Raw genomic sequence first — 20,441 nt, 5'->3', positions numbered from 1 at the left:
CGAGCTGCTCAATAGTATATCGAGCCCGCCCATTAGCATCAAAATGCATGTTGACTGTAGCTAACTCTTATAAGTAGCAAGCTTCTTCTAATGTCAAACACACTTTTAAAACTAAAACTATAAAGACGATTCTCGGTGTTGCGTGTGTGAAGTGCAAAGCGTATCGTACAATGCCACTTTATGGCCATCGCTCACGGCATGCACGAGTGCTTGAGTGTGTGTTTGTCCCCACTTAATGTGTTATTATATAAAAACGATATCCAACGAATGCATCCACTTATATACACATGTGAGGTTCCACGCCCCTTCCATGTAGGAAAAATTACCACACAATTTCTCACAGATTTTCCATTTTCAAACACATAACTTTGAACATTTATATCTTAATCATTTTTGCTAATTTTGAAGAATACCTAGTCTGTTACCAAGCTCTCATAAAAGAGATACTAATAACTGTAATAATTATAAGAGTTAATTACTATTTGAGAATGGCTTTACTTACTTGAGTCCAAATCCAAAATCTTTAACTACCTGAGTACCTGATTTTGTTAGTTGTAACTATATGAGTCTAATTTACTAACTTCATTCATAAAGTCTGTTAAGTACAAGAGTATTTTAGTCATTTACACTTAAGGTATAAACCTAAAATGCATAAGGTACTTACAAAATAACATTTTCCATTTTATAATAGACACACACGCACGCACACACACAAACCTCATACAAACAATCACTAGACTACCCTCCCCGCACAACCACCACCAACCTCATAACCGGCCACCACCAACCCTACAATTGGTTTCTCACATGTCGTGTAACAACCCGCACATTCGTGCGTTGTTACTACTCGTTACACTCGTTACGCCTAGCACCAGAGATTCGGATCATAATGTACCTATATCGCATATATCGCTATATCGCAGTATTTTCGCATAAATTCGCGTACTTTATCACTATCACATCACATTGTACTTGCTGACAACCACGAAGATGTCGAGTGAGGACCAATTCTACCCTCCTTGATAACCGTGATGTGTCGCAGTGCAACTCATTACTCAAAACACACATTAACGTTCACGATGATATTGAAAGATGACCTATTCTACCCTCCTCGATGACCGTGAAGCGTCGCAAAGTAATCGCATATTCGAAACGAAACCCGGTTATTGTATCGCAACTTTGAAATATGGATATGTATATACGACCCAACATGGCTAATTATAAATATATAAGAAAATGTGGATGGGAATGTGTAACCAAACTATCACAACGCTTAACAATCGAAGCGGAACGCCAAAACTCAACTCGCCAGAGGCATTTGATCGAACGGCACTTCGATCGAATGGCCATCTGATCGGACAGCCATCCGATTGGACAGTCATCCGATCGGACTACCATCTGATCCAACCCACTACACCACCTTCTCCTCCTTTGCCTATAAATACCCCACTTGTCACATCAACAACAGTTGATGTGACTGCTCTCGTTCGACCAGACGCTTTTGGACCTTTTTCTCTCGATTTCTCGCGATTCTTGTAAGTTTTCAACCTAAATCTTGTACTTCTATGATCTATGCACGTTTCTTCATCTTTTTCACCTTTGAATCTTAACTTTTAACCGTGAAATCAGCGGATTTGGGGTGTTCTAGGATGATGTCATCATGGAGTTCTTATGAACTTCAAGCTTTAGCCTCACTCCACCAAGAACGACTCAGATCCAAAGGATTTCCACAAGAATAAACAACATTTTCACACAAATTTGCACGTAATCATGAATAAAAGGATTGAAAGATGGTTCTCCAACTTTCTTTCAATTCTTTTACACTCAATGTACTCAAAACCGATGGAATCGGAGCTTATACCGACCTTCTACTCATCCTTAGTGTCGTGTTGGTTCAAGATCTGATTTCTAACAAAGAGACGACCAATTTCGGGTTAACCAAGAACGGCCACACGAATCAATAAACCGGTCAGATTTGGGTGATTCATGTCTGATCGGGTCCCTTGATTCGAGATGGGGTTCCTCTTGCTTAGCACATCACAACACCGTCTCGATCAAAATCGCCAAAACCTTTAAAATTAGTCAAATATCAGTTGGACGGATCGCCGTCCGATCGGACAGGCTGACAGCCGATCAGACAGGATGCCAGCCGATCGGACAGGCTGCCAGCCGATCGGGCAGTAGCCCATCCGATCGGGCAGCAGCCCATCCGATCAGACAGCAACCCATCCGAACGGGCCGACATCCAATCGGATTATCGCTCACTTCTTGGTTCTCTCGTTGCCATTTAACGTGTTATCCAACGCTCACGCAATCGATCTGTAAACAGGGTAATCTCAAACACTTTTCCGCCAATCCAATCAAGCTGTGATAGTTTGCTGAATACGCACTGTGAGTATACTCGAACCCCCTTTTTATCACATTTTAGGTGTAACATACGTTCCTATTAAATCGAATTTATCAAAATGAATTATTCAATCAAACTAATTATCACTTGCGAATGACTGTTATACATATTTATACGTGATGCTGGTTACATATGCGTTAGGACTCATACTCGTGAGGTCCCGCCTTAACTAGTATAGTACTATAGCACCCGACGGGGTCTAGTTAGGATGATTAGCAATCGAAATCGAAGCTCGAGTGACTTAGCTGGTAGTATCTGTCTTTTTGCATGTATGTCAAGGTATCCCGTTTATGTATTTGGTAATTCGCAGCACCTTTAACTATTTCATCGCTACACTATCAAAACTTGTATACTCGCCAATACTTTTGTATTGACGTTGTTTTAACGTATGTTGCAGGTTAGATCGTTATCTTCATCAAATCAAGCTAGGAAGTCTAGAAACTCGCCTAAAATCTAGGTTGTCGGATTTGTATTGTTCGAGAGGACAAGAAATCTGTGATAACTTATGTGATTGTATTATTTATTAGTATGGGATAACGAATGTAATAAATATTATCGCAATATAGTTGTTATGGATTCTCTTGAGCAATCTGATTTGCCTAGTGCCGCGCCCCGATGATTCCGCCATCGGTTGGGGTGTGACAGATTGGTATCAGAGCCATAACTATAGGGAATTAGGCAAGACTCGACCTAGTCCGGGTCGATGTCTTAGAAATAACCTAGTCTATAGTCTAAGTACCAACGGGCCGACTCGTGCGAACTTAGTAGGGATTGCACGGGCCTACCTAATACTCTCGATCGAAATTGCTAAAAACTACAACTTTGTGTGAACACCGCGTATTAAAGCTTCACATGAAGAAGCCTTTCCTAAAGCTGGAATACTACTTAGCCTTTCCTAAGGCTGACACAATACACATGTTTTCAAAAATACTCTCATATCACAACCGAGCAATCTAGTCGAGACCAGGTGTGAAAACCAAGGACTTTTGATAAGATTGCTCACTCAGCGCATTTTCCAGCACGAGAACCCTTCGTTGAGTTAGGAGTGACAACCATATCTCGAAAAAGGTCTCCATTTCGAAATTCTAGTGGAACTCACGAATTTATTCGAAGAGCATAACCACAATTAGGAACAAAGTTGTTAAGTCAGGGGTGAAGCCCGTATCTTAATAAACCGTTCCACTCTCTAAAATGGTTTTCAAAAAGCTCTCACCAAGGACTCGACCATGACAATGACTCGAGTCACGCAATGACTAGGAAGACGAATGCCATGAGCTGCATCCCAGTTGAAGCATAAGTCTTCTAGGTCTACGCGCGTGCACGAACTTGTTGGTTATAATTGGGTTACCTTGGGTAGTCGACGCCTAAACACCCGAGGCACTCTGATTATTTTACTAAGCCTACGACTCACCGGTTTTACGCTTTAATGAACTTAACTACGCTTTATGTGTTTATTTTACGGCTTATCGATTTCCCAATTTATCAATTTTTGCTCCCTGTTTTACAAAACGCACAACTCGCACAGCCATCGCAATCTAAAACGAAAACTGAATGATCGCAACAAAACTAATGTCTAATTGATCGCTCTCTCTCTCTCCCTCCTATCGCGTCCTCGCTTATTCTATATCGATCTGCATGTGTATAAATACAACTACACACACACACACACATATATATATATATACATATGAAAGCAAACGAAACAAATCATTGTGTGAGAACTTAGGAATCTCGTGTCTCCTATGTGGCTCCTATGTGAAATCTAATATATTATACGCTACAAGTTTTGATCGCGCTCAATCGCATCGCAAACTCAAAAATCATTATGATCGAATCTCACTCCAAATATCTCTCTGTCTAGATGCCTTCCAACAACTCTACCTCGAGACGAACAACTAGGAGAAGAGCCATACGAAGCGCCGATAAGAGGATTGCCTCGCTTGTGGCCAATGAAGTGGCCAAAGTCATTCCTCAAATTGTCGCTCAGGTGCACTCTCTCAGCAACTCTCGAACCTCGGAAGACTTCAAGACAGAAGCGCCGCAATCTGCTTTCCTCTACAAACACTTCAAAGCCTGTGACCCGATAGAGTTCACGGGTGAAGGAGGTGTGTCCCAATTACTCCAGTGGTTCGATTCTATCGAAGTTACCCTTCGACAGAGTGGGTGTCCCGATGGTTTTCGTACTACTTGCGCTACCAGAGTATTTCAATCGCGAGCACTCGACTGGTGGACCGCCGAACGTAACAAACGTGGGATATCCGCGGCTTATGCTCTCTCTTGGAATGAACTGAAAGAGCTCATGAAGGAAGAGTATTGTCCGCCCCACGAAGTCCAGAAGCTAGAAAATGAATTTTGGAAAATCAAGCAAGTCGAAGGTGACAATGCTGGCTACACCGCAAAGTTCAAATAGCTTAGCGTAATCTGCCCAAGTCAAGTCAACACTTCAGAAAAAGCTATCCCGAAGTACATTCGCAGCTTGCCTGAGTGTGTGGGTGATTTTGTCTAAGTTGCAAGACCTGCTACCATCGAAGAAACCTACCGTTTGGCCGCAGAGATCAACGACAAACAAGTCTTGGACGGATTCTTCTCCAAGAATCCTGTCAAACAAGCTCATCAACCAATCATCATCAATACTTCTGACGATTCTTCCAGCAAATCTACCGACGATCCTTCTAAAGATTCCTCCGACAATGTCTCCAGCGAATCATCAGACGAATCCATCAACGACACTGCATCATCTCAGGAAGCTCAGCCCAGCCGTAAATGAAAGACCACGAGCCCAGACTCTTCAACAACTGGGCTGTCACAACCAGAACCTCTCCAAGCAGCTCCAGTTCACTTGAAACGCGCCTACAATGGAACTCATCCCCTGTGTTTCACGTGTACGTATCATCACCCGCCAGAAGCTAACTGTCGCTATTGCGCAAATTGCAATTGGTATGGTCATCTTACGCAGCACTGTCGCACAAGACCGCAGCATTGAGGAATTTCAACAGCAACCACAGTCCCGCAGAAGCCCTCCACAACAACGTTATCTTACTTCTAATGTTGTTGTAATAATACGACTTATCGCCGTCAATTTCTTTTATGTGTGGAACTTATTCTATCTCTCGATGCATGTGGATTCTATTTCTCTCTCATACTCGCGCACAATCTATATGCTAGCACTATGTACTATATAATGTGTTTTATCCCTACTATGCGTTCTTGAGATAAGGTACGATAAACGTGCAAGGATCAGATTAATCACGGGTGCACACGGGATTATTTTTTTAGGGGACGGAGATCGTAGTGAATTTCAATGATGTTGTTACGTTCAGGACATGGTTAAGCGTGGTGGATACGCCGCTGGTACTTCCTATATATAAGCGTCTTGACCATGTCTGACAAAGTGTGACACCTATTCATGGAACAGAGGCGCATGGTGGAAGCATGACGGTGTTTCGCTGTGCCAACCGAAGTTGTGTGAAGAAAGTGCCATGTGGAGTTGGAACGTAGACCTATCATACTATTGTGGTTATTTTCGATACACTAAAATATACATCGCAAGCCGTAACAATCTCAATCACAACTCAAGGCGTGTAATCGCTAGACTTTTCGTAAGTCAACATGCTCGCAATCGCGTTATCGCTAGAATCTATCTCGCAAATCGCAATCATTTATTATGTGTCTCGCGCTATCGCTTATTGTATGTTCACAATCTCAATCGCTTATTATATGATTCGCTATTGCTTTTGGTGTGTTCACACTTAATCGCTTACATGTATGTGTCACTTGTTATGCATCTATCGCTTACCGCTACTGTGTATCGCTTGCTGAGAATCGCGTATCGTGAATCGCTTGACGAGTATTGCACGTCACTCGTCGCTTTTCGCCTTAACGCTTCTCGCAACCATCTCATCGCTTCGATATTTTCATCGCTTATCCCCATCACTATCTGTGTTATCTGTGTTATGTTAGCACTCATGACCTCGCTTCACGAGACGAAACTAATAGGGCTAAGACACGGTGGTGTTTTAGCCGTACCAGCAGACGTTCGTGGAAAAAGGCCATGAGGGTTAATGGTAGTTAAAATTGTGGTGTCATTAAATCTAATCGAATCGCATGTCTCCGTCGCTTGCAACGCATCGACTGTCGCTCATCACTCTTCGCTTGTTGCTTATCGCCGCCATTTTCGTTTACTAAGCTTGGTGATTGGTGTTTGTGTTATCGATTATCGTGTACCGCTTATCGCTTCTCGCACTCGCTCGTGTCGCTAAACTGAGTTCGAAAATGAATTCATCGCTCAGCTCGCCCTATCAAGACTTAATCCAACCCTTTCTCGTTTGGATCGAGTCATCGCAATTCTGTCTGTACTATGTCGACACGAGTGACATTGCCTCACGAGACGGAAGCCATATGAATAAAACATCGTGGATACGCCGCTGGTACTTCCTATATATAAGTGTTTTAGCCATATTGTAGAACTTTCATGGGAAAGTGCCATGCGGGGTCGACCTTAAATTTAAACTTTTGGTATAATGAAAAGGCTTAGTTTACACAAATTTTGAACTAATCTTTTCTTACAAAACTTTTTTTAAAAACTAATCAAAAACCTTTGTACAAAACGAGATTTTTTTAGGACACTGGTGTGACAATCGCCTCAACTCAACGCCGGGTGGCGAGAAAATTTCGTAAAACGGGTTTTAATCACTTTAAAATCTTTTGGTAACCCAACCAAAACCCTTCTCATAACGCTGGTGTGGACATCAAAATAGTTAACGCTGCACTGTGAGAAGATTTTCATAAACAAATTTTTCCTAATTAATCGACCTTTCGAAAATTTAAAAGCGCTTCGGAATCGCATTCTCGTGTGTGTTGTCGCTTTTGGTTGTTCAAATCGTATTTCTCGTCACTCTCGCCGGTCTCTGCAGAGCTCTCATAGTAATTCTCTATCGATCGCTTGTTATTCTCGTCGCTTTTATCGCTACTCTCATTCGCATCAACTCGTGCAACCCTACTAGCGGATTAATTTCGGGACGAAATTCCTAAAGCAGGGGAGACTGTAACAACCCGCACATTCGTGTGTTATTACTACTCGTTACACTCATTACGCCTAGCACCAGAGATTCGGATCATAATGTACCTATATCGCATATATCGCTATATCGCAGTATTTTCGCATAAATTCGCGTACTTTATCACTATCACATCACATTTTACTTGCTGACAACCACGAAGATGTCGAGGGAGGACCAATTCTACCCTCCTTGATAACTGTGATGTGTCGCAATGCAACTCATTACTCAAAACACACATTAACGTTCACGATGACATTGAGAGAGGACCTATTCTACCCTCCTCGATGACTGTGAAGCGTCGCAAAGTAATCGCATATTCGAAACGAAACCTGGTTATTGTATTGCAACTTTGAAATATGGATATGTATATACGACCCAACGTGGCTAATTATAATAAATATATGAAAATGTGGATGAGAATTTGTAACCAAACTATCGCAACGCTTAACAATCGAAGCGGAACGTCAAAACTCAGCTCGCCGGAGGCATTTGATCGAATGGCACTCCGATCGGACAGCCATCCAATCGGACAGCCCTCCGATCGGATAGCCATCCGATCCAACCCACTACACCACCTTCTCCTCCTTTGCCTATAAATACCCCACTTGTCACATCAACAACAGTTGATGTGACTGCTCTCGTTCGACCAGACGCTTATGGACCTTTTTCTCTCGATTTCTCGCAATTCTTGTAAGTTTTCAACCTAAATCTTGTACTTCTATGATCTATGCACATTTCTTTATCTTTTTCACCTTTGAATCTTAACTTTTAACCGTGAAATCAGCGGATTTGGGGTGTTCTAGGATGATGTCATCATGGAGTTCTTATGAACTTCAAGCTTTGGCCTCACTCCGCCAAGAACAACTCAGATCCGAAGGATTTCCACAAGAATAAACAACATTTTCACACAAATCTGCACGTAATCATGAATAAAAGGATTGAAAGATGGTTCTCCAACTTTCTTTCAACTCTTTTACACTCAATGTACTCAAAACCGATGGAATGGGAGCTTATACCGACCTTCTACTCATCCTTAGTGTCGTGTTGGTTCAAGATCTGATTTCTAACAAAGAGATGACCGATTTCGGGTTAACAAAGAACGGCTATCACGAATCAGTAAACCGGTCAGATATGGGTGATTTCTGTCCGATCGGGTCCCTTGGTTCGAGATGGGGTTCCTCTTACTTAGCACGTCACAACACCGTCTCGATAAAAATCGCCAAAACCTTCAAAATTAGTCAAATATCAGTTGAACGGATCGCCGTCCGATCGGATAACAATTTACTCTAATAAAAATAATGATTTTAGTCAAAATAGTTAAGAATTTAAGAATTAAACTCAAGTAGTTAAAAACAGCAAAACGGACTCAAATAACAATTTACTCTAATAAAAATAATGATTATACATAACTATTTGTATTGAAAGTTGATAAAAAAAAAACACATATTATAGTTGCTGACATTTTTCAAGTTTTCCATTTTCACTACTTTACCTACATATATTTTTTTTAACGGCAAAACTTCTTTTATTCCCTGTTGTTTGTGAGACTTGAACCCAAGACCTCCTTCCCTCTCAAAGTGTTTAAAGGTTTTGCCTTTACGAATGGACGACCACCCTATACATGTATTTCATTGGCTAAATATTGATATACTGCAAAAATATCGACTTTCAGATTTGGTTTCATTTCCCACCAAGTCCACTCCTACTTATGAGATGATTGGTTGTAAATAACCATATTAAGTTTTCTTTAGTAAATCATCTTTCTTTTTTAACCACTAAAATCACACCACACTTGTGATTTGTAGAGTTTAAATACATCATCACTTAATTGAAAATGCATCATTTTACCACCAGACTACCTGCTTGATACAACTCAAGTTTAAATACATCATCACTTAATTGAAGATACATCATTTTACCACCAGAGTACCTGCTTAGTACAACTCAACCGAATCATGTTCTTCTAAGAATTGTATACTATTAATAAACCACGTAAATGAACAGTAAAACTAAATGAACAATAACTATTTGTTTTAAAGGCTTTTTTTATATGTGTTGTTTAGTAGATTTTTATATGTATTATTTGGTTTTTTTTATATCTTATACAACTTACGTTTGTTTTTGATCCATGTCAATCATGTGTCGGTATTTTTTGGTCATATCAAGATTTTTTCTTTATGGGTTGTTGTAACGAGTGTAGGTGACGTAACAAAAAAAAAAAAAAAAACCAATACCCTGCTGTGTTGTTATATTTTTACTCATACTATGATTTTTTTAGTTTTTTTCTCTATTGGTTGCTAAACAAGTGTCAGTACCGAAGTTAAACGAACTAATACCCACCAACGGCGTAACGCGAGGATTTCCGACGTAACGCGCGGATTTAATAGCACTAGTTTTCTTAAAAATATCAATTAACAATATAATAAAACAAAATAATAAGTTTGTTAAATCTCGTCACCTTCATTTCACAAACAAAAACCAAACTAACAGCACAACTCCCATCAAGATACCCTTTTTCTTGTGTACAGAAACACTTAAATAAACACACCCACCAACACTGTAAACACACATACACAAATGGCCACCTCAATTCTCCTCTCGAGTTCCGTCTCCCCCATTCCCCAAATTCCAGAACGCCCCAAATTCATCTTCCCCACACCCAAACTCAATCGTACAGTAACACCCATCAACAGTTATTCAAGCAGAGGTTTTTTAAAGAGCACCCAATTATTGCCCACCAACTGTTCGACGAAATGCCGCAGAGTGTTTGTTCTCGGAGAAAACGATACAAGTGTTTCCAAAGATGTTCAGGTGGGTGAGGACTCTGCAAGTTTTGATTTGGCGAAGCAAAAGATTAGTTCTTGGATATATTTTGGTGGGGTTTTGGGGGTTGTGCTGTTTATTCTTGATGTTGTTTGGCTTGATAATTCTACTGGATTTGGTAAAGTTTTCATCGATTCTGTTTCGAGTGTTTCGGATAGCCCTGAGGTTAGTTAAACCCATATGTGGTTGATTAAACTCTGTTAGATTTTTTGTTGAATTTGTGGGTATACTGTTTATTGAGATTCAACCTATTTGGGAATTGAATGATGCAACTTATTTAAGTCATACATGTTAAATGGAGAAAAATTGGGGCTTGTAGAACAACCCGAATCCGACTAGAAAACACGAAGCATTAGGGACTTGTTTTTGGGTTTGAGATTAATTTTAAGTTTTTCTTTCTTGTGTTTGGGACGGGCCTAGTATTAGGGGATACTCACCTAATTACCTGAGTCTAAAACGATCCCATTCCCATATACCAGCATTATAACAACATACATTAGTATAGTATAGAATCTTTAAAAATATAATGGATCGTATTTTGAAGTTGCTAAAAACTTGATTTTATCACACTATTGAACTGTTAGAAGTGTGGTTGAGAGTTTTATATTTCAAGTCGGTTTTTGGGTTGAAATTGGTTTCGGGTAATGGGAATTCCCATCGATAACTTTTAACAACAGATCAATAGGTATACCCGATACCCGTGGGGTACCTTGTTTGGGGTGGGTTTTAGTAGAAGACTTAGATGTATTAACCAACTCTTTTGTTTCATATTTCTTATGTCTGATTTCTTTATGCAGGTTGTGATGTTCCTCCTTACACTTATTTTTGCCGTTGTACATAGTGGGTTGGCTAGTCTTAGAGATCCCGGTGAAAAACTCATCGGAGAGCGTGCTTTTCGTGTGCTATTTGCTGGAACATCTCTTCCTCTCGCCGTTAGTACAATTGTAAGTAATATCTATTTGAAAAACCAAGACAATGGAATTAATCATGCATAAACTTTAAACCTGAACATGTGTAAATACCAGCATCTTCATACCCTGCCTTTATGCCATGTCATCAGTGAATTCACATGTGAACTTTATTGTTATTGTTTTCCATGTGTTTGTTTCAACGTGTTACGTGACATTGATGACTTGTGATTCAGGTGTATTTCATCAACCATAGATACGACGGCGTTCAGTTATGGCAGCTGCAAAGTGTTCCATGGTTACACTATCTATTGTGGGTCACTAATTTCGTATCATTCTTATTTCTCTATCCATCGACTTTTAACTTATTAGAGGTAGCTGCTGTCGATAAACCTAAGATGCATCTTTGGGAAAGTGGTATCATGAGAATCACCAGGCATCCACAGGTATATTAGTAGTTGTTACTTTGAAATTATAAGTGGCAATTCTGACCCGTTTGTAGCTAAACGGGTCGGTTTACTGGTAAATTTGAAAAAAGTAGCTAAAATGAAAATTCAATGAATGGGTCAAACTAGTTGAAAAGTCATCCAGAGTGTATTCACAACACATACCTTTTTTGTCAAATTTGTTTTTTGAGTAAAATGCCATTTTCGTCCCTTAGGTTTGGCCAATTTTGCGCCTTTTGTCCAAAGGTTTGTTTTTCCGCATCTGGATCCAAAAGGTTTGAATCATAGTTACCTAAATCGCTAGGGTACCCACGATCCACGTATTGGATCGTGGTGTACCCAATCGCAATTCGCTACCGATCCGGAACGTCTTGGTACGGCGATCCAAATTGATTAGGTCCGGCGATCCGAGTTGCTCAGGTAAGGCGTTCCAGAATGATAAGGTTCGGTGTTCCAGAATGATAAGGTTCGGCGTTCCATATGACGAATTCCGACGGCCGGTGTTGTTTTCAGCCGGAAATGGAATCCAGGAAGAAAGGGAAGAAGAAGAAGACAGAAACATGAAGAAGAAGACAGCGGCTGCTAGGTGTTTTAGGGCTTTTTAGGGTTTAAAGAAGTTTAGTTATTTCAACATTTAACCCCTCTATTTTTACTAATTTACATTTAAACCCTAAGGTAGCGTTCGTTTCATGGAATGGAATGGAATGGAATTAGGAAGTTTTTCTTTGTAAAATTGATCTCGGTTGGGGGAGGGAGGAATTTGAAGTCCCATGAATTTCTTTAATCAATGAAATTTGTGACTATTTCAACATTCCATTCCATTCCTTCATTAGAGTGAAGGATTTCTAAGGAATGTTGAAATAGTCACAAATTTCATTGATTAAAGAAATTCATGGGATTTCAAATTCCTCCCTCCCCCAACCAAGATCAATTTTACAAAGAAAAAATTCCTAATTCCATTCCATTCCATTCCATGAAACGAACGCTACCTAAAACTTGTAGTTTTTTACATAAAACGTATAAAAGTAGTTTGTGTATTTAAACATTTAACCCCCTGTATCTTCACTAGTTTACATTATGTTTGGTAATTTGAAATTTCTGTTTTATTTGTGTACACCGAACCGGACTCCATGGTACACTGTACCGGTTCGTACCGAAATGAACCTACCCCCCTCCGTACCGAAAACGTCACCTCTAGCGAATCGCGTACCCGAACCGCGTACCCGTACCGAAGCGAACCGCGAATTAGGTAACCATGGTTTGAATTCTTGCCATTTTCATCTGGCTCGTTAACTCCATCCATTTTTCTCGGTTTAAGTCAGGGGTATTTCCGTCTTTTTACCTACTTTGTTTTGTTTTGTTTTGTTTTGTTTTGTTTTGTTTTGTTTTGTTTTGTTTTGAATACTTGTACATTATGTTAAATGCTTGTACATAAAGTGAAGAAAACAAAATTGCCCTTTAAGTTAACAAAATAGATGAAAATACCCTCGACTTAACGGAAAAATGGTTGGAGTTAACAAGCTGGATGAAAATGGAAATATTTCAAACCTTTTGGATCCAGATGCGGGAAAAACAAACCTTTGGACGAAAGACGCAAAACTGGCCAATCATTAGGGACGAAAAATGGCATTTTACTCTTGTTTTTATAGGCAGTCAGTTTTAATCATGTTTAGAACATTAATTGTTTATAAAAATGAAGAAAAGACGATAGGTGCTTGTGGGTCAGTTGGACCCAAGTTGACCCATGCTAAATAGTACCACATCTGACATGAATCCCTATTGACCCGTTACGTAACCCACCTGACCCGCCCCTTTCGGGCTGTTTTTTCCAGCTGGTAGGACAGGTGATGTGGTGCATCGCTCACACAATATGGATCGGGAACTCTGTGGCTGTAGCTGCATCGGCTGGGCTAATCGGGCATCATCTGTTTGGTGCATGGAATGGAGATAGGAGGCTGAAAATTAGATACGGTGAAGCTTTTGACATTGTGAAAAGTCGAACAAGTGTGGTCCCATTTGCAGCTATCCTCGATGGGCGTCAAAAGTTGCCAAAAGATTATTACAAGGAGTTTATAAGGTTACCATATCTAGCTATTACTGGTTTGACTGTTGGAGCTTATCTTGCTCATCCACTCATGCAGGCTGCTAGTTTCCGGCTTCATTGGTAGTGTACACTTTTATGTATGTGTACCAAACACACAATACCAAGTTATAGGAACATTTGTTGTTCACAATGTATATCGGTTAAGTGGCGATAGTGGTTACAAATTTGAGTTTTCGGTGTGTTACGATTTCAAGTACAATTGTAAAGATTTTCTGTTACTCAAAATACCCTTTTATATAACACTAACAACACTTCAGGATGGCACATGAGAACCGCTTGAACACTCATTAAATTTCTTTTTCGATCGTTAACTTGTTTTCATTATTTACAAGCTTGATTTTTCAAGTTACAAGTTCTTTCGCATTTACTTCTTTTTATTATTATAAATCCACCCATTTAAACTCATTTTTCCAGAACCTATCAGATACAAAAACTAATTAGAGTAAGATATTTTTATATCAACATCGATTCATTAATAACATTATTAATATAAAATAAAGTGTGGTTAAAATATACCGATTAAAAAGCAAAACGTATCAATTTGACCATTTTTCTATTAAGTTGATTTAGTTTTAGTCGTTTTAGTAGTAAAAGATGTGACGTAAGTGTCAATCAATGCAGATCATTGTTCTACGACCTTAGGCAAATGGATGCCTTGCTATGGAGGTTGATAAGTGTTGTGGTTTTTCTTTTTCATATAGTCGTATACAAAACATTGGACATGATTTCATTACATTTTCTAAAGTATTAGAATTAGGAATATAAATTAAAGTTTAAAGGAAAATTGCACCAAAAAAGAAAGATGCGTTTGTAGTCCAACGGTTAGGATAATTGCCTTCCAAGCAATAGACCCGGGTTCGACTCCCGGCAAACGCACATTTTTGTTTCTTTTTTTCAAGCTATCAACTTTCAACTTTGGCTTAGGTTTAGTGGGTCTCTAGGGATGCAAATGAACCAAACGTTCGTGAACCGTTCGGCAGGAAGTTCGTTTGTGTTCGTTCTTTTATTACTCAAACGAACACGGACAAGAAATTCCGTTCGTTTAGTTAAATGAATAAAGGCCGTGTTCGTTCGTTTATGTTCATATTTGTGTTTCTAGTTTTTATACTTTATTTAAATATTTCAAAATTCCGACAAATTAAATATCTAATAAGTGTAAATGTATTATATATATTCTGTTCATGAACGTTTGTTTGTGTTCGTTTATTTCCATTTGTGTTCATGAACATTTGTTTGTGCTCATTTGTGTTCATCAACGTTCGTTTTGTTCGTTGCCTAAAATTAACAAACAGTTCATTTCCTTAACAAACGAACACGAACATAGAATCTCGTTCCATAGTGTTCGTGAACGGTTCGCGAACACATATATTTCTTAACAAACGAACACGTACAAGGTTTTGTTCGTGTTCGTTCCGTTCGTTTGCAACCCTAGTGGTCTCTACTGGTTACGGGCGTAACGAAGAAACTGGACTCATAAGTAATTTTCTAAAACTTATTACCCAGTTTATTATTTAAAATGAGAACCATCTTGAGTTGTGAGAACCATGAGAACTACGCCTTCCAAAATGTTTTTCGAAAAAATTTCTCAAAAATCTTTTAAAAAATCACTTGTTCCCGCAAAAAAATGTCGCATGCAAAAATTTACATCAAGTGTAAAAATAATTTCATCGTCGTAACAAAATTTACATTAGGCGTAAACAAAACTAACATCATGCGTAACTACCGACTCAACAATTTTTTTGTTTTCTGTTTTTACAGATGTGTTTATAATATTTTCATCTACGTTTGTGCAAAAAATGGTGGCCCAACTCCACGGGACGTAGAAGTTCTCATGGTTCTCACAACTCGTGGTGATTCTTAATTGAATCGAAGCCTTGTAGAGTGTTATCTTGAGAACGCTAAATATTGCGAGAACCTGGAGAACGAATGAAAAAAAACAATCAAAACCATTTTTTAATACAAACCTCATTATAATTAAGATACAACATCAAAAAAAAAAAAAAAAACAACATCAAATAATTCATTTCTCCTCTCAAAATCATTGTTATTAGACTTTTTACACATGTGTAAATATAACAAATTTACACATTTGTAAATGACAGACTTACACAAGTATAAATTTTTTTATTTATGAATTCACGTAAATTTAAACGGCTAAATTAAATTTCTAACATTGTATTCAAATAATAATGAAAAGTCTATTTTTTTTAATTTGAATTGTTTTGAACAAGTTCTCGTGATTTTTTCATTCGTTCTCACAATTTTTACAATATTGAGCGTTCTCATTTAAACCCTCCCCATATATATATATATATATATATATATATATATATATATATATATATATATATATATATATAGGGCAATGATAAATCGAAAACCCGGTTGAGTTGACTAAACCCTAGAAACCCAATAACCACCATTGATGATACTTGATGGATGGCTAGGATGATTTTTGGTGTGATGTCCTGATCTCAATTACTTTTTGGTATAATATATAGATGATAGTACACCTAAAAGGTAAAATGGGGAGAAATGTTACAAGTTATCTCTGCATGTTGATGTTGAGTATGATCAGAAGACTAGTATTCATTATTACACTTCAAACCTATGCCTCCTAGCTATATTAAGTATTGATTCAAAACAAAAATTCAAAAAACAAATGTTCACAAATCTCTCTATCTCTCTCTCTCTCTCTTCATCCCTTTCACACCAAACTTCGCCGGAGATTTTGCACCGCCAAAACAGTTGACATTTCCACAATTCTTTAACAATCCTCTCTCTCTCTCTCTCTCTCTTCATCCCATCCAGACCACCTTCACCGGAGATTTCCACCGCAAAAAAAAATCAGCAAATTATCTTCCTCCATACCAACTTCACCGGAGATTTCCACCACCATCGGAGTTTCAAATGCGTCGGTCTTCTTAGCAAAAGGTAACACCATTGTTTTTCTGTAGAAATCTGTGTTTTTTTGGTTGTTTACATTTTGAAACAAAAATGTAAGGTTTTATTGTATACTTCTCCATTATTGAGATGCAGGTGGTCGTTTGTCTAATATTGCAAAAAAAAGTGATGTTCGGGGGTTTGTGTGTATTGGTTTGGAAAACAAATGATGTTACCAAAATTAGGGCTGGAACCATTGCAGCGGTGGTTACCAGATCCGGTGTGTGAGTTAAGATTCAGATGTTAAATAGATCTGGCAGCTTGAAGAAAATCGCACATGAATATGAATATGAAGATGATGATGATGATGAATAAGATACGAAGATGACGATGAATCAGATATGAATCTTGTTACTTTTTTTAAATTCTCTTTATGTTTTTTTTTATCTAAAATTACACATTTTTTGTAAGTGTTTTTAGTTGAATCAGGCATTTTAAGGTATGAAATGTGTAAAAATGTGTTATTTATGACTTTTCCCCTCTCTCTCTCTCTCTCTCTCTCTCTCTCTTTATATCTTTATCTTCTATTTCATTTCCAGTTCTTAAAGATCTTCATCCAGATCTAAAAGTGACCTGAATCCAAAAGATGATCCAGTTCAAAAGATCATCATCCAGATGCTCCAACTTTTTTCTGGATATGTTTTTTTTTTGTTCAAGAAGATGAATGTTTTTAATTTATTGATTTACCAAATTTTTGTGTAAAATTTGTTCAAGAAAAAATGCATGTTATATTTTTTCCGTGTCACATAAATAATGTACGTTTACATAAGAGTAAAGTGCATTGTTACACTTTTTTAGATTATTGTAAAAATAAGTGTGTTGTTACATTTTTTATGTTATGGATTTTTTGGTTTTGTTTTTACCATGTTACATTTTATTTTTGCCTCAGATTTTTGTACATTTTTTGCTGTATTTAAATAAAATAAAGTGCATTGTTACACTTTTTTAGATTATTGTAAAAATAAGTGTGTTGTTACATTTTATATGTTATGGATTTTTTGGTTTTGTTTTTACCATGTTACATTTTATTTTTGCCTCAGATTTTTGTACATTTTTGCTCTATGTGTGTTTTTGTTGATGGTTGTTTGAATATCTTTTTTTTTTCAAAAACGTTTCGTATTGTGAGGAATGTTGATGTTTTTTTAATTGAAATGCAGGGAAAAAAGGGATCTGCCACAAAATTGGAAAAAAGGTGTTAAAGGGAAACTAATAAGTATTTAATCTCAAATTATTATTACATTAATTTGCATAGCTTGTGTTTACGGATTTCTTTTGTAACATTGCGGAAATGTTTTGTTTTATGTATGGTGTTGTGATTAGATATCTTATTACCTGGTTATATAAAAAAACTTTTGGGATTTGTTTTTTATTTGTATGTACAAATGTGAAATGAAACAAAAAAAATGTCTATGTTGTAGCATTAATGTGTATTTCTATGTAGGATAAAATATGAAAAAATGATTTTTGTAACATATGACTCGGTTTGTGTAACGTATGAAAAAAATGATTTTTGTAATTGGTCTTACATACGCTAAGTGAAAAAATGTACATCAATAAGTTGTTACATCAAAACACTGATGTGGTTTTATATAAAATGTTCCTATAAAATGGATGCAAATATTATTAAGGGTCTTTAACAACCGTTCATTACCAAAAAGATTTAGCAAATATGACATACACTTTGAAGTGACATAAATCAAATTACACAATAGGAAAAAAAAGTGATAAATTATCAATTCACTGATGTGATTATTATATAAATAAAATAGGTGGTGGATAACAGTGAAAAAAAAGAGTGACAAAGTACCTATCTCTGGAGCATGCATTTAATGAGGAGTGTGGTTGTTAACATGGATCCTAACAAAAAGTATGTCAGGCAAGGAAATTACTTATATGCCCTCAACATCCTTTTCAAGAGCTGAGACGTGGCACTTTGGTGTCCATCTAATGGGTTTTCAGGGTTTAGTCAACTGGAGTGAGTTTTCTCCTTATAATTAGCCTATATATATATATATATATAGTGGGGATCCTACGGAAAGTGTGTTTTTCCTAAAAAGTGTAAAAAGTAATAAAACACAATAATTTCAGGCATAAAACACACCTAAAACTCACAAATAATAGAATGAATATTACCAAAACACCATATTCAAACTCTAATAGTCCATAAAAACTTCAAACACACCATCGTAGAACTATGAATATAAAACACACAATGCTAAACAACGTAAAACACAATAATATTTGTCATTCCACAATAAGAGCCTTAACATCTAAAACACAACACAAAACCCACATACATGATGTTTTAGTAATCTTCATCATATTATTTGTGGGTTTTTGGTGTGTTTTATGGTTGACATTATGGTGTTTTATAACTTTTTACACTTTTTAGGAAATTTGGACTTTCTGGCCAACTCCTATCATTTATATATATATATATATATATATATATAGGGGAAGGTTCATTTGAGAAGAAATTTAATGTGAGAAGAAAAAGAAGAAAGGGCATATTAGTAAAATACTATTTCATTTATAAGTCATATCATTAATTTTTCTCTCTTTAATTAATTAGTCAATTAATCATTAATTATCCTACATATAATCTATAAAACCTACACATATCAAAACTTTCCTACATATACCCCACACATTATAGAATTTTATCCTACACAATCGAAATTTATCCTACACACCTCGAAATATATCCTACACAACTCGTAATTTATCCTACACAACTAGTAATTTATTCTACACTTCAAATTAAGTTGTCTTTTTAATTTAGAAAAAGTAAATATTTTGAAAAAGAGTTACAAATTTTATTTAGTTAGTTATTAAAGGGGAATAATACAAATTAATGATTTATGTAAGTTTACCAATATACCCTTATATTAAAATTAAATGCAAATATTAAATAAAGTAAAATGAAGCATTCTTATTGGTTGAAACTTCTTCTTTTTTCTTCTTACAAAAAAATTCTTCTGATTTGAACCCTCCACTATATATATATATATATATATATATATATATATATATATATATATATATATATATATATATGGGGAGGGGCTCATGCGAGAACCACCCTTATTGTGAGAACCTTGAGAACCAATGTGAACACAACCTAAAACAGCTAAAAAAACCTAAAAAAAACCTAAAAAAACCTAACCCCCACCCCCTTCCCCCCAAAACCTAAACCCCCCCACCCCCCTCCCCCAAAAACCTAAGCCCACCCCCCCCCCCCCCTTCAAAAAAAAAAAAAAAACCTAAACCCCCCTCCCCCCCCTCCCCACAAGCTAAAATGTTAAAAAACTAAACCCTCAAAAAACCTAAAAAATCTAAAAAAAATCTAAAAAAAAATCTAAAATTTTTTTTTGAATTTTTTAATATTTTTTATGTTAAAATCGCTACTTTTAAAAGCCAAAAAAAAATTTTTTTTTGGCTTCGAAAAGTAGCGATTTTTTTATTAAAAATATTAAAAAATTCAAAAAAAAAATTTTTGTGTGATTTTTAGCTATTTTTAGGCATTTTTGGTGTGTTCACATTGGTTCTCGTGGTTCTCACAATAAGAGGTGGTTCTCGCATGATCTTCTCCCTATATATATATATATATATATATATATATATATATATATATATATATATATATATATATATATATATATATATATATATATATATATATATAGGAGAGGGTTTAAATGAGAACGCTAAATATTTGTGAGAACCGTGAGAACAAATGAAAAAACCATG

The 20,441-nt window shown here is 36.8% G+C and overlaps 1 protein-coding gene, 1 long non-coding RNA gene and 1 other non-coding gene across 3 annotated transcripts; all 3 read left to right on the top strand.

Moving 5' to 3' along the window:
• The first annotated feature begins 9,940 nt into the window (after nt 1-9,940).
• On the top strand, nt 9,941-14,012 carry LOC110885023 (15-cis-zeta-carotene isomerase, chloroplastic). Its single transcript, XM_022132721.2, has 4 exons — nt 9,941-10,455; nt 11,088-11,234; nt 11,435-11,644; nt 13,477-14,012. Exons 1-4 carry the CDS (start codon nt 10,045-10,047, stop codon nt 13,810-13,812), a joined length of 1,104 nt encoding a protein of 367 aa, XP_021988413.1. The 5' UTR covers nt 9,941-10,044; the 3' UTR covers nt 13,813-14,012.
• Nucleotides 14,013-14,552: 540 nt separating this feature from the next.
• On the top strand, nt 14,553-14,624 carry TRNAG-UCC. The gene has a single exon. It is a non-coding gene; the product is annotated as a tRNA-Gly (tRNA).
• A 1,667-nt stretch (nt 14,625-16,291) lies between these two features.
• On the top strand, nt 16,292-17,365 carry LOC110881747. The gene is made up of 2 exons (XR_002559881.1): nt 16,292-16,682; nt 16,788-17,365. It is a non-coding gene; the product is annotated as an uncharacterized LOC110881747 (long non-coding RNA).
• The last annotated feature ends 3,076 nt before the right edge of the window (nt 17,366-20,441 follow it).

This window comes from Helianthus annuus, chromosome 14 (assembly GCF_002127325.2).
Source record: "Helianthus annuus cultivar XRQ/B chromosome 14, HanXRQr2.0-SUNRISE, whole genome shotgun sequence".
NCBI lineage: Eukaryota > Viridiplantae > Streptophyta > Magnoliopsida > Asterales > Asteraceae > Helianthus > Helianthus annuus.
Note: the sequence above shows the minus strand (reverse complement) of the source record. Positions and strands in the feature narration are given on the sequence as shown.